Source organism: Erigeron canadensis, chromosome 1, assembly GCF_010389155.1.
Source record: "Erigeron canadensis isolate Cc75 chromosome 1, C_canadensis_v1, whole genome shotgun sequence".
Lineage (NCBI taxonomy): Eukaryota > Viridiplantae > Streptophyta > Magnoliopsida > Asterales > Asteraceae > Erigeron > Erigeron canadensis.
In genome coordinates this window covers 43,696,888-43,712,506 of record NC_057761.1, presented here as the reverse complement: position 1 = coordinate 43,712,506, position 15,619 = coordinate 43,696,888, and the positions used below count along the sequence as shown (strand labels likewise).

At 33.8% G+C, this 15,619-nt stretch overlaps 3 protein-coding genes across 3 annotated transcripts; 1 reads left to right on the top strand and 2 right to left on the bottom strand.

Annotated features, from left to right (window-relative positions):
- Positions 1–2,270: 2,270 nt before the first annotated feature.
- On the top strand, positions 2,271–4,859 carry LOC122609499 (aminoacylase-1-like). Its single transcript, XM_043782541.1, has 2 exons — positions 2,271–2,464; positions 3,294–4,859. The coding sequence occupies exon 2, from the start codon at positions 3,350–3,352 to the stop codon at positions 4,712–4,714; it is 1,365 nt and encodes a 454-aa protein (XP_043638476.1). The 5' UTR covers positions 2,271–2,464; positions 3,294–3,349; the 3' UTR covers positions 4,715–4,859.
- Positions 4,851–6,491, bottom strand: LOC122609509 (OVARIAN TUMOR DOMAIN-containing deubiquitinating enzyme 4-like). The gene is made up of 5 exons (XM_043782552.1): positions 6,386–6,491; positions 6,152–6,273; positions 5,569–5,609; positions 5,262–5,360; positions 4,851–5,172 (listed from the first exon to the last, which is right to left on the bottom strand). Exons 1-5 carry the CDS (start codon positions 6,432–6,434, stop codon positions 5,010–5,012), a joined length of 474 nt encoding a protein of 157 aa, XP_043638487.1. The 5' UTR covers positions 6,435–6,491; the 3' UTR covers positions 4,851–5,009.
- A 1,823-nt stretch (positions 6,492–8,314) lies between these two features.
- Positions 8,315–13,817, bottom strand: LOC122607877 (U-box domain-containing protein 45-like). Its single transcript, XM_043780949.1, has 6 exons — positions 13,668–13,817; positions 12,742–12,837; positions 11,985–12,170; positions 11,381–11,488; positions 9,794–10,950; positions 8,315–9,249 (listed from the first exon to the last, which is right to left on the bottom strand). Exons 2-6 carry the CDS (start codon positions 12,790–12,792, stop codon positions 8,475–8,477), a joined length of 2,277 nt encoding a protein of 758 aa, XP_043636884.1. The 5' UTR covers positions 12,793–12,837; positions 13,668–13,817; the 3' UTR covers positions 8,315–8,474.
- Between the last annotated feature and the right edge of the window lie 1,802 nt (positions 13,818–15,619).

Sequence of the window (15,619 nt, the reverse complement as noted above, 5' to 3'; positions counted from 1 at the left end):
GCCGTATATAACTAGTTTATAACAAGTATATTTCACTTAATCTTTTACATTGAATTTTCATATGTCATCATTCAATAAATTAAAATGGTTTTTAGGCTAATGAATTAAGAGGATTAATCATTCCTCAAAAATAATATTATGTTTAATGAGTTTAATTGTTAAATTATTGGATAACCGTATTCCCTTTTTTTTTCCTTCAACAAAACAAAATATCTTTATATTTTTATTTTTTTATAATCTTAAGTTATCATATACCATGTTTATATTAATAATTCAATCTTGTAATATATGATGTTGTTTTCATATGCAGCGACATTCGTCTCAATAACTTTGTGGTGGGGATCATTATTGATGGTGAAGATGACGTCGAGCGTATGCGAATGGTTAATTGAGATATTTTTAAAAATAAATAATTGATAAAGTCATATGTTAAAATTTAAAAAGGTGCTACATAAAAATATTACATATTTTTTAACACTACTAAAAATAAAGTTCTATTTTTTAATAGTATAGATATACTTATGTGCATAAATCAAATAGATTTAGGTAGAAATTGATGGGATTGTGGGAAGTATCTACTTTACATTTAAAACTCATGCTGCATAAAATTATTGTACTGCGCTTTTTAAGTGTGCCTTTTCCTCCTTCTTTCTTACCATGGCAAGTCTATGTTCAATATTTATTTATTTTAACATAAAACTATTATTAACAACTCTTTCTGGATTAAATGAAGTCTCTCCAATCAAGTTGGGTATCGGGGTTCAGGCTACACTAGTGATACTATATTGAAATAATGTTTGATTAAAAGTTAATAAATTGTATCGATTAATGTATATCAACACGACAACACTGTTTATTTATATAAAAAAAAATATATCCCATTATTTATTTACTCGATCATTTTATCAAGTCACTCATATTTATATGTATACTTCTTTATAAAAATTATCACGCCCCAATTTTTAGAAATAGTTACACAGTAGTTATATACGAAATTACTAAATTACCCTTAATAAACACCCACTATGGAAAGAGTTTTTATAAAATGTCAAATTTGCCCTTAATGAATTAATTAATACTCTAAACCTTTATTTTAATAATTAACACTTTAAGCGTTTATTTTCTAAAAATTTTCACTATCACAATTATATCAATCTACATCATTTGACACTGTCACCACCACCAATAGTATCATCACCGACGCCACTAGACCACCTTCTCCACCACCGTTGCCGCATTACGCGAATACCATGATCGTAATAATTACAAAACAACAGGTGCTAAATGGTAGGGCTGCAAACGTTCGGTTCAGTTCGGTTAACTAAAAATTTCCAATCGTTTTTCGGGTTTTGGTTCGGTTCGGTTAGTTAGAAATTTTGAACCGTTAATTTCAGTTACCCGTAAATCGGTTACCCAAAAAAATCAATTAATTTCGGTTTTATTTTCGGTTAACCATTAATTAAAGTTTTGCTAATATAAAGTTTAAATTTTCAATTATAATAGTCAATTTACATTGTATTAGATAATTTTTCTATGTAAAATAGTAATTTAACTACATTGATATTTTGTTCTATAAATAAATACAAATTACTGTACATATAATTTTGAATTACTTTTTTCTAACGTTATATTTATGCAATGCAAGCTTCTATATAAGAGTATTATAATTTACTACTCAAAATATCTTCTATATGATATCACTAATATTTTTGATAAATATTTTAAACAAAGTTAACAACTTTTTATTAAAAAGAGTATATATATAACAAAATTACTTAGAATATCCAAAATTAATCATAAATTCCGAAAGAAAGTTAGTAAAATTGTTAATATTTTAGGCAACAAATACAAAAAGTTAGCTAAATAAATATGTAAATGATGTATTTATTCGTGTCTCACTTCTCACATTTGTGAAGGTGGATTAATAGGGGTTTTTCAAGAGTCCTGTTTTCCAGGCATACGTGTAATTTAGGAGTAGAAATAGAATAGAATGTCGTTTAAAAAGAAAAAGAAAATACATATATATATAAATATACATATATACGATTATATGTAGACATATATCAAAATTCGGTTCGGTTCGTTAATTGCGGGTAACGAATATTGAAAACCGTTACACGTCGGTTTTTTTGTTTTCGATTTTTTCGGGTTTCAATTTTTTTAGTTTCGGATCACGCGGTTCAGACCAGTTTTTCGGTACATTACTTACAACCATACTAAATGGTACTGAAATCTATATCAATATCACTTTAGGAACACAAAGATTAAATTATATTTCATTTTATTTTTTTTCCCTGAGAAATAAATTAAAAGTATTTTTCCACAAACAAAATCTTAAGGAATTTGACGCGCTACATCATCGAGTAAAAATGAAGTAATAATCTATCCGAACTCCAATAACAACAATTCCACGCTCCTCTCTGTCTCCAGCGACTAGCCACCATCGTCAACAGCAAATCCACTGGTCCGTTATTATTTCTACTTATTGTTTCCAAGCTTATTGTAGGTTTATTTTTTGTTGAAAGGTTAAGTATTTCTAGGCTTATATTGGTTTTGGCTTATCTTTAGAAATTAGAAATGTAGGCTTATATGAGGGTATCATGTGTTTTATAACTTCTCACAACGTATAAAAGATTAGATAACGTAAGGTTCGAGCTTGTATCTCTTATAAGTTATACTCGTAATACATTTTGCTGTTAAAAAAAAAAAAACAAAAACAGATATAAGACGTTAGGACAACTTACCACTAGGTGAGCTTGGAGATCGTTTGTAAAAGATTAAGCCACTACTACAAAAGATGTCAAAATGAAAACATGAAATTAAGTAAGAGAAATGAGTGTCAACGACCCTATACTTAAAAGTATACATAAAATTGTAGGATGATATAACAATGCTCAGACCCTATACTTATAGGTTTTATTAGATTAATTGTTTGTTTTTTATGGAAGGGGTGAAAATACATTACAAACACACTTAAACACTCCCAATGAACAGTGTGAAATTCCCAAAGAACAGTGTGAAACAGCAACATGAACCGTAAAAAATGACATGATAGCAGTTGTAAGTATAGGTACAAAATTTGTGCTTTGTGCTATAAGCCTATAATCTTATAGATTTTTGTTGATTAAAAACAGAACACATTTTAATTCGATCATACTCAGGATTCTGTTTGATTTTTGAACATATTTATTTTATCTATGATACTGAATTATTTGGTGAATTGACTTATTAAGTTATCGAAATACGACTGTTTATTGAGTCGAATGCTAATTATTTCCGATTATCAAATGCAGGATTAGTATCTTACATTATTCTGGTTTCTAAACCAGAAATCTTATTTCTAACCACTATGGCCCAAACAATCAATTACAACCAAAGTTTCTTAATCCGATCGACCCTCATACTCATAATTCTAACACTCTTCTCACAAACAACGCAACAAATACCTGAGGATGCAGTCACTCGTTTTCAACAATACCTTAGAATAAACACAGCCCATCCAAATCCAGACTACTCTACTGCGGTTTCCTTTCTCAATGACTTGGCCAAATCCATTCCTAACCTCCAAACCCAAACCATTTACCTAACTACACCACAGAAACCTCTTCTTCTCGTCACTTTCCCTGGCTTAAATCCATCACTTCCATCTATACTCTTTAACTCCCACCTTGATTCCGTCCCTGCTGAACCCTCAAAGTGGTTCCATCCTCCCTTTTCTGCTGTCAAAACTGACGATGGGAAGATCTTTGCCCGTGGTGCCCAGGATGACAAATGCATTGCTATCCAGTACCTAGAAGCCATCAGAAACATCATTTTAAGAGACCCCGACTTCAAACCAATGCGAACAATCCATATTTGTTATGTCCCCGAGGAGGAAATTGGTGGGTTCGATGGGATGGCTAAGTTTGTGAAAGCAAAGGAGTTTGAAGAACTCAACGTTGGGTTTTTTCTAGATGAGGGGCAGGCTTCGACTAATGATCAATATCGGGTTTTTTATGCAGATAGATCTCCTTTGAATCTTATTATCAAAGCTGTTGGTATGCCAGGACACGGTTCAAGGATGTTTGATAATAGTGCCATGGAGAATCTGATGAAGAGTGCCGAGGTTGTGTCCAAGTTTAGAGAAACTCAGTTTGACTTGGTTAAGGCCGGTGTGTTGGCAAACTCTGAGGTTTGTTCAGCAAACCTGGTTTATATGAAAGCAGGAATTCCTTCCGGAGACGGGAACTTTGTAATGAACATGCAACCTTCCGAGGCAGAAGCAGGTTATGACATTCGGTTACCACCAACTGCTGATCCGGATGTGCTAAAGAAACGCATAGCTGATGAATGGGCACCTGCAACACGGAACATGAGCTATCACATTATTGAGAAGGGGCCACTTAGAGATTATATGGGGCGACCTCTAATGACATCTCCAAATGATTCAAATCCATGGTGGACCGTTTTTAAAGATGCTCTCAAAGCTTGTGGCAGGGAACTCTCAAAACCAGAGATATTGGCTTCAACTACAGATGCTAGATATCTGCGACATCTTGGTATTCCTGCGTTTGGTTTTTCTCCTATGAGGAACACCCCAATCTTACTCCACGATCATAACGAGTTTTTGAAGGATGCAGTTTTCTTGGAAGGAATTAAAGTGTATGAATCCATCATCATGGCTTTGAGTTCCTTTGAGGGGGCAACACCTGGCTACAGACACAAGATTGAATAATGGACCATGATTATCTTAGTTATCTAAACAAGTCAACATAAATGTCATTTTGCCTGGATTGTATTTGTTTATAATTTCTTGTTTATATTGGTCTCATTGCTGTACGATGTGAAATGAATACATGAATATACACATATTTGCACAATTTCATGTTTTATTGTAACAGATTCCTGTGAACTACGGAATTCATTTATAAAGTAGTCTGAATTCCCTAACTTCCCTAAAACATAAGCATTTGTCAGACTGTTGTGTGCCCGCTTTACACTTTCAACAAAGATATTGTGTAACACGATACTTAGTTGTTATTCCCAGTTAGAGGACTCTTCAAGAGATCATAGTGTCCGTAAGCATGATAAAGAACAGTGACTGGGTTTTCCTTCCCATATTCTCGTCCATATTGTGCTACAACTTTAATAGAACTGGACTTCTTGTCCGTCATATAAACCGTTATAGGTACCCTGCCAAAGAAGATGAATGTCATGACTGAAGTAGAAAAGGTTCAAAACAAGTTTATGAAATTTTAGGCTGATAACTTTGGCATACATACTTGAGGACATGTGAGGACATAAGGAGTTCTGGTTCACCACCCCAAACATGTGACCGCTGCATATGTGAGACATATGCCTCAAAATCACCTTCAAGAAACCTGGAAAACCACGGTCAATTGGTCAGCGAATCCACATGACTTATCTATCTTGTTATATTACACAGAGATGTTCCACATATATAGTTAGTACTCAATCAGCTATGCTGAACCAAGTATTGTATTACAAGTTTTAATATGTTTTTTATTCAAAACGGTTCAAAGAAAGAAAACACTGGCCCGTTGGCCACTACCCAAAAACTAGTCTTACCACTCAGTTTCAGCCCGTCTCTTGATCAACTCGTTCACGACCTATCAGATAAATTATAACCACAATTCATGAAAAGCAACACCATTAGTAACAAAATGCAACCAAGGCACAATATTTTACGAAGAAACAGAGGAACTACCACTCAATTTCACACTTTAACAGCCTTAAAATGCAAATCCTCCGAAAAATAATGAAGCATTGTCACAGCTCACAGGGCTCCAATATTCTATACATCCTAATTCCTATGTCACAGGGCAACCCTCTTTGAGCCCGAGATGTTTTCCAAATGGTTTCATCTCCATAACCAACTAGTTTACTCACTGTAGGTAAGTAGGTTATACATTTCTACCTTCAATAACCAACACGTCATCTCAATTCGGCATTAACTATACATTCCTAAAACTGTATGTATTATGAAGGGATAAAAATAATATTTAGTTGTTAACTAATCTATACAATCCTAAGTTTTCTTTCGGGCACTTCTTTGGGGACAATCTTCTTTTTTTGATCTACTCATCTATTATTCAATATTGATTCATATTATGTAAACTGTTTATGCAAATTAGCAATAATTTAAGAGTACCTTGGTTCTGAGATCATCAGCAAGTTCCTGAATAACATTCTCCTTTGGAACTGGCCTTCCTGATCTCAAACAAGCACCGTGCACAACCGATCGAAACAAGCATCTTCCGTCACCACGTATACCTGCAGTTCATAAAACAGTTTACAAACAATAAAAATTTCTTCTAATTCGACTTGAACATATATATAACTTTCCTGAACATAAGTGATAAGTATATAATCGAACGGGACATACTAATTACACGAAAATCGCTACCCAATGAAACTTTCTTAGTTTTTGACATGAATAAAACAATATATCAGCAGTCTCGCTTAATTGCTAAGACTGACATAATATATACATTTATTTATATAGATTGAGACACCTCAAGAGATGAAGAATATGTGTTTGGAATGTTGAAAAGTGGAGTGATCGGAGAATCAAATTCCATAGGGATCAGCTTTTCTGACCTTTATTTCATATGGTTCATATTCGTTTTGGGATATGGTATGTACGCTACAAAAATTAGTCATACACGACAGTTCCAACTTCCAAGCATAATGTGTAACTACATAATGCGTGCAACTATCGTGTACAGACTAACTGTTGTCGTGTGCATTTCACTTCCTTATTCATTTATCCTCATGAAGAGTAAAGGAAAAAAATTATCGTGTGAAATGTAGACAGTCATGTCTCTACCCAAGAATAGAGACTACTTCAAGATCTACAAAAAAGTGTGTTGTAAAATTTGTTGGGATGCAAGTGTTAGAAATAACTTGTTAAACAAAGTTACAAGATCTCTAAAAGTTAGACGACTATAACTACAAGATTTACAAAGTGAAAGGACACCCTTATTAATTTTCGGCCTTGTAACATTGTCCTATTCTATCGGTAACAAACCCCAAGTTTCCCTTGTTTATTGGTACCAAATTTTCGGACATTTTCAAGACTCTTTCAAATCAAATTATGTAACAAACCATGTGTTACTCGATGTGTTTATCGACAACAAAGTATCTCATTCACCAATGGCTTCATTTCATCAAATAACAAGTTTATGGGTCTCGTTTCGATTTCTATACGAACACATTTCTTACCATTCAACATCTTCCCCTCGGCCATCATCCAAGAGCCAACACCCAGCACTAAAATGACACCTCATAGGCGTCGCATATTGTTCACTCTTGCAACATTATTCATATCCATTCTCCAGTATGTCTTGAAACGAATGCACATTTTCACAACCCCAAAAGGAAAAAAGGCAAGAATATTGTATGGAATGCGACATCATGGGCTAGCAATCCTATTATTTTTTGATGATCATATTTTGATAATCGAAAATATAATCGAGACCCTTATCCCATCATCAACCCGTGTGTTTGACAAAATTGATAACTTGCTAAAATCCTCCGAGTCTTTACCGCAACGAATCGAAGATTTCATTGACCATGACGTGCCAATGTTTATGCAACGGATACCTTTTCTTGCCCGTGTTTTCAAGAAAGACGAAAAAGAAATCATGATTGATATCACATGTCATGGATATAGATTTGAACCTGAAAACTCATTCCAACACGAAAATGTGGCCAAACCAGACAATGTAAAACCCGAGACATGTGACAAAGAAGATGTTATGGATACCTCAAAGACCGAAAGTTATTTTAGTCACAATAAAGAGTTTGAAAAGGCAATACAAGAGATTAACGACGAATTTGACAAAGAGAATGATAACATGGAAGACGCTAACGGCGAGTTTCTTTACTTGGCACGAGCTAGTAGCAACGAAATTGTTCAGTCGGATGATCAAATATTCGAGCTATTTGAAACGGGTTGGCATATGTCACCAAGGGCATTGTCAAGCACATCGTCGTCCTTATGAGAAGAAGACCCTTGTTCCTATGTAATTGTAGCTTTGCTTAAACAGTTAAAAGATTATTTCTGTTTAATCCTTTTTAATAAGTTTTCATTAATCACTAAGTTCATTTAGTACTTTGAATATTTTGATTTTACTTCTGTTTTATTCAAGTTGTCAATTTAGAAAACAAAATTACTTCAAGATCAAATATGCACAATTCCACACACACACAATTACTTGCGGGCGTTTCATGTAACTAGAGAAAAGAAATGTGATATCATATGTATAAAACTAGATTAAAACTAGATAAAAGAAATGTGATGCCATATCTATAAAAAAAAGAAAAGGACAAAATTCTTTTAGAAAAAGACTGTACATCTCCTTTCGTGGTAAAAGGGAGGGAAAAAACTGCAAACTAAATACCAATGGTAAAAAGAAAAAGAAAACTGAAACTTTTCCTATTTACACTTTCTATCCATAAGAATCAAGAGTTCAACATTGGTAGACAGAAAAACTCTTGTTCTTCCTCCAAAAACTCCAAGCTCTTCCCATCTTCCTCCTAGATGTGGACTTACTTAACACCTTCCGCTCATCGCCACCCTCACACTGTCCTACACTGCCCTGAACCACCACCGGTGGATCTCTCTGCCGCTGCTCTCGGAAGACCATCAACAGCTTTTGTGCTTTTTGTTTCCCTCTCATGGTCCCGTTAACAGAAATCGCTACAAGAGAAGGTATCACCCCTTCTTGAAGCACCATTTCACTACACTTAACGCTTCCAGTGCACAAAATCAGTAAACACGCTGCAGCCTGCTCTTGAATCTCTGATTCACCCATGTCAAGTAACATTGACAGCCCACTAATAAGACCTGGACCTGCTATAATCTCGGCTCTGCCTGAATTAGTAACTGCTAAGTTTATTAACACGGCTATGGCTTTCTCAGTCCATGAGTTGGAATCTAGATCGATAAGAAAGGGTTGAAGGGCGGTTATGATGCCGGATGATATGAGTCTCGGGATGTTGGAATGGAGGGATGAGAGGTGGTAGAGAGCATGAAGGGAGTCACTTTTGCATTGTGAATCGTTAGTGCCTCGAAGAACCTCAATTAAGAATGGGACCGCCTCGCTCGAACCTATGATGGGTTTGGCTTGATCTAGACACGATAGGTTTAGGTACAGGGCTATGGCTGCATTTACTGATTTTGTCCCTTTAATCATCTGCAGCATCAGAGAAAGGATTCCAGCTGATAACAACATTTCTTTGTTTCTGAAAGAAAAACACGTGACCATAATAGGGTTTGTTAGCATTTAATCATGTTTCTTGCAAAAATATGCGATAAACGAATACCAACCACAAGATCTTAGGATGTATACGTTAGATTGAATTGACGAAGTGGGTTGTCGAGCAGTCGTGTAACGGGGCCGAAACATATAGTTCTTCATGTTGAACATAACGTATTGGGTGGTCGCGAACATATTTACTTAACTTACACTCCCACCAGGCCACCGTCACATTTAAAATGTCCTAGTTTGACTTTGTAAGTCTTTTTCTTTTAACTTTGACCGTAAATATTTTTGTTTATATTATATAGTAGTTGATGAAAGCTATATTAATGAAAAGTACATTTAAAACTCAATCCATCGGTATATTTTATATCAAGATCTATATAACACAAACAAAAATATTAACGGTCAAATTTGAAAGAAAAAGACTTAAAAAGTCAAACTATGACAAGTAAGACTAAGAAAACTCTTAACGGGCTGAAACATGCAGTTTCTGTATGTTGGATACAAAAAATCATAGAACATACCTATTGTTATTAACCGCAAGGTTGAAGAGAGCCATAGCTCCATTTTCTTGAGAAAACTCATCTTGTTCATGCAAACTGGCCTCCAAAAACTGCAACAGCGCGTCAGCAAAGCCATTAGCACCCATATAAATCCGAGCCTCTTCATCATCTTTTAACAAACGCCGAATTTTCTCTACAACTCTACACTTTTTCCTCAAATTCTCCTCGGTCTGTAGAACTTTCAATAATTTATCATAACCCTCAAGTACATTACCCTCATGGTCAACTGCAATCTCTGACTCATCACCTTCAATAACATAACTTTCATCCAAAGGTAAAGGTGCCACCTTCATACCCTTATATTTGAACGACCCAATACTTTCCATGGGTTTTGAATTTACAGATTCACTTTCTGACAATGAAAGTCGCCAGTAATTTAAATCAAGGGAGTCAGGTGGTCCTTCAGGAACCATAACCCCGTTATGTTCACACCAACTCGCAACCAAACCCTTGACACAATAATTAGGAGTCAAACCTAAATGACTCAACTGCTGTTGACTCTTTGGACATGTGTTGTGCCCGTCACTAAACCATTTCTCTATGCAGATTCTCTCGTATGTCTGCCCAGATGCAATTATGACTGGATCATACATAAGCTGTAACGAAATTGGGCATCTTAGCTCTTCAGGTGGCATAGGGACTTGCCCAGACCGACGGAAGTTCGGTTTGAAGTTAAAAGAGCTAAGTTTCGATAGTTGCCTTTCAAAGGTGTGGGTCCCAGACCCACTGTAACCCTCGAAAGATCCATGTACTGTAGGTGAACATGGTGTCGAGCCCTGTGAATCATTATCATCTGAGAAATCACTTCTAAATAGTTTTGTGTATTTTCTCATGAGATGTAAAAGATAGGCTACGATTGATTCTTTTCTTTTATCTTCTTCTATTCGGGCTTTCTCTACGAGTTTCTTAAGAGCCCGCCTCTCTCGAAGAGCGGCCCGTGAAGATGTAATCCCGAGCTTAGACGCAGCTTGATGAAAAGTTTCTAATTCGTTATTGTCACTAGCGTTACTAAAATTTCTACCTTGTTGAAGCAGCCCGATTAGCTCATCACCTATTTGCTTCTCTGATGGATCAAGTGAAAACTCTATCCCTACAAGCTCACCTAATATATCAGAAATCTGGGACATGAGAATTCATCGTTAGATAAATATACTTCATGCTTTAGCTAAGGAATTGCAACCCATTTATTTTGAATGGGTCTATCAGGTTATGCATATCTCTAACAAATAAAAATAGATATAGGCAGTGGGCAAATAATCACCCAGAGTATACTTTTAAAGCATAAAACCTCCTAAATCAGTTTATTCAAGATACCAGCTTATCATTGAAATACTATTTAATTTTGTAATTAATATTCGATCCAATGATTATTAATAGAAAGTAACAAAATCTTGGACAAAAAAGTGCTTCAACCAACCCGACCGTTTTGCCCATACAAAAATTAACAATTTCAACCGAACTCATTTTTGACCCACTTATCAGCATGCCTGACCCATCCATCTTGTTACCACTAATAAAAAGGTATGGCAAAAGGTTTGCATTTAATACCTGACAGCCTATAGTTTGTGGAACTATATCTTCAACTTTCCTAAGGCCATCTTCAAGAGCTGATCTCGCCTTCTCAAATTTCAAAACAACAGAGTCACCTGTTATGGCCTGCAAAACAATAAAAACATGTGCAGAAGTCATTAAGGAATAAAAACGTTACTCGTCCATTAGAAGCTAAAACAAAACAACCAATAACTTTTATAGGCAGGCAAATACAAGATATCATTCATTTATATCATTTCCTTCATTCTGTATCATGTGGGTTCTATCTTCGCTTTTACTAGCGTTGTGTAAAAAGGACATAACTTCTTTTCATGTGGCAAGTATACAACCTGTAAACCAAGGGACAACTGCAACAATTATCTAATATTTAGTCCCCGAGTGAGAACTACAGTATTATACTAGGTAGATAATCTAAACTCGAAAAATCTTGCAACGATGCCATCTTGTAATGATTGTAAATGGGAGTATAGGTAAATCTGGATTTTAATTCTTACTGAAAAAAAGGTGCATTTACTTCACGATAACCGGAAACGGTGAGTATTGCCCTTTTTATGGACAATTGAGTACGAAGTAACAATCATGAAAAGGATAGAGACATTACCAAGTAAATTTTGCTACATTCGGCACAATGTTGAAGAACTGTCTTGGTTTTCTCTAATGCTATGTGCAAAGAACATAATGCTTGAATCCCTGAAGTACTTCGCGGACGAGCAGCTTCTAGCTCAGGAAAAACACTCAACACTTTGACATACATCAAAGAGAGTATCTTGCACATTTCTCCATGTAGCTACAATAAAAGTTCAAAACCGCTATTAGTCCAACAAACAAACAATCTAACACATTTGTAACACATACAAAGCAGTTCATCTAAAAGGGATCCATCACAGTTAGTGGCAAATGAGTACATATCATTTGGGCACATGACATTCAAGAGAGGGCCACTGATCCTAATAGACTAAAACCGTGCAGCAAATTTCCCATTTTGATCAGGATAATGCAAAACTTAGGAGCTCAAGAAATAAATATTGAGAAAGAAAATAACAATCAGAAATCATCAAAACACAACTAGTTCAAGTTGGTTGAATCTATTATCTAGATGCATTGGCAACCAATGATTGTTTGAGGCGTATGGTTTAAAACTTCTGAATATTGATGACATTAATCTCTTTTTATCATATGAATGATTATACTGAATATCAATGAAATGTCAACTCATAGGATTCATAATATACTAAGAAGAACAACCGGAAAAGATGCATACATACGCTTCAATGTACATATACATACATACGAATAGGAACGAGTGAGTACCATGCTTGATCACTCAAATTACATTGAAGGAATAACCCTAAATATACCTTTGGTTCACCAAGAGCAAACAAAGTCTCTTCGATTTCGGAATTTTCCATGATTTACATTCACCTAAATATGACTTCTCTTCAAATATAAATAACCTGAAATAGTCAACATTTTACAGCAGTTACATTTCTGAAACCACATTTAAATCTCATCAAATCATTCAACCTCATGAGTAGCATTTAATATACTTATATTTAGAAAAATCTTGAATAACACCTTTTTTTATTGTTTTTAAACAAGATATAGTCGTATACACCAGATTTGAAGATTTGACCAGTAAATGACAACTATAACAAAACAAAAAAGTTTACACCAACGGCCAACCCATATATCACTCATGTACAGAACTTCTAACCAATCAAATAAAACAGCTCTGAGCTGCTTGAGCTCAGATTGAGTCAAACTCGAGTTAACTGAGTTCGAATCGAGATTAAGTCAAGTTTAAAAATCGTATAAAAAACAGACTTATAAATAACCCATTTGCAAAAAAGTCTTACAAATCAATAAAGAGTATGAAAAATATGAACTTGACATCAACCCAGTTGCAAAATCTTGATCAAATTATAACAACAAATAAACAAAAATACAAATAAAATCCAATAAAAAATACAAATAGCCCATTTGCAAAAAAGTCTTAAAAATGAATAAAGAGTGGGAAAAATATGAACTTGACAACAACCCAGTTGCAAAATGGTAATCAAGTTATAAGAATTATATATATCATATATATTTTAAACAAAAATTTTAAGAGCAATATAAATGGATTTTGCTAACCATTAACAGCCCCTAAAAATAACTTTAACTGTATATATCATTGTTACTGCGTGTTATGAAAATCCAATATAAGTAACCCATTTGCACACAAAAAGATAAAAACAAAAAAGTTTGAAATCAATAAATAGAAAGATGAGGATTTAAAACATACCAAGATAAACAGGAAGCTTCATCAAAAGAACATTTAAACATAAAACTATGAAAAACTAAACAAATATTGGATATTTTATAACCATTGTTGCTAAAAAAAAAAAAAATCTGTTGAGAAGCAGAGTTAAGGTGTTGATTAAGACTGTGAAAGAAAGAAGGGGGTTGGGGTTGGGGTTGGGGTTGGGGATGGGATGGCTTTAGGTGCAAGGTTTTTAAGGTGATAGTTTCTTTCTTTTTCAAATCTTGATGTGATATTGATTATTATTGAGATCGAATAATTATATTGATTAAATATTACTATTGCGTATCTAATGTTTCGAATTTCCATGTTAGGGGTGTTCATCAAACCGTCAAAATCGGATCAAACCTTGAATTGGTTTGGTCGGATTGAGTTGTTAAAGCCTGGTCTGACGTTTTAATTTTTGAAAAACCGGGTTCCTTGGTCTGATTACGGTTTGAGCAAAACGTAAACTGTCAAAAACCGGACCGGACCAAAAGATATATATGTATATATATAATATATTTACTTCACATATTTATCAACTTTTACTGAAGATATTCTACTTGCATATTTTAGTATTATGCGTAATATATTATCAGATATTTTAGTTCAGATATATTATAAAAAAAAAAAATTGATAGACAATTATAAGATATTCTAATAAACATTTATTTATATTATATAAATATACTTTTTCTTTCATTCTTTCCTATTTTTAGTTTATCCTTTTATTTTTTTCATCTTCATTACTCCACTATTTTCCACTCAAAGATCAAAATTATAAGACTCGAGTCTTTCATCACCTTTAATATTTCATATTTTGTGAGTATAAAACACAATATAATTGTAACTTTATTAGTGTTTTTATTAATAATATTAAGATCATAGTGTTCGTGATATTTATTTGAGTAATAAAAGAAAGTAAAAAATATATATACGAAATATATATGCATAAAATTATTTGGGGATAAAAATGAAAAAAAAGAAATCACGAAACCGTTGAACCGGCAAACCGGACCGGCTTACATGGTTTGGTTTGGTCCGGTTTGACAACACACTGGTCTGGTTTGGTTTGAAATAAGTTGAAACCGCGAATCCTGGTTTGGTTTGAGATTTAGTCAAAACCGGACCAAACCGAACCACGAACACCCCTACATCTTATTATGAGAAATGATATTTCTCGTTAAAAGAAAGTTTTTGAAAATCTTCTTAATATACAATTAAGATCTTTGTTAAAATTAATAGGATTATTTAGAGGATGTATTAACAATTTAACAAACTATACCAATTATAATCTGTATTGGTTTGGTTATTAACGTAAAAATAATTTCATTGTGGTCAGAAATGTGATGATTGGTTGCGGTGGGATATGAAAGGGGGGAGGAGGGGGCGAATTTTGAGTTAGGTTTTTGTTATGTGTTTCTGCGTGAGATAGAAATAGAGGTTTAATTCTTTTTAAGGACATTTTAGTCACATTCTATACAATGAAAATAAAAATGTATTAAGATTAAGGGTATATGTATCATTTTATATTCTTAAAATTAAGAAAGGATAAGGGCAACTTTTTTATAAAAGGAGTATAGACAAAGAGTAGTTTTGAGTTTCATTGTTTTCTCTCCGTTGCATGTTAAGATTGTTCATGATATAGCATTCCCCTTTTTCAATTCTTTTGTTATTAAATATATATATATATATATATATATATTAAAAAAAAAGTTAGGGAAATGCGTGTAAAGAATAGTAACGGGCCGTTTTATTTCTTTGGGCCCAATTTATTTTTTTTAGTGGGTCGCTTTATTTTCTTTTGGACCAATCTTATATTCTTAATTTTGGGCTTGACAAATTATGTTTTGATATTTTAAATTGCTTCCAATTTGTTTACAAAAGATCACTTATTTTTATTGCATATTATTATTTTTTAAGTTTTTAACATTTTTAAAATTATCTCATCT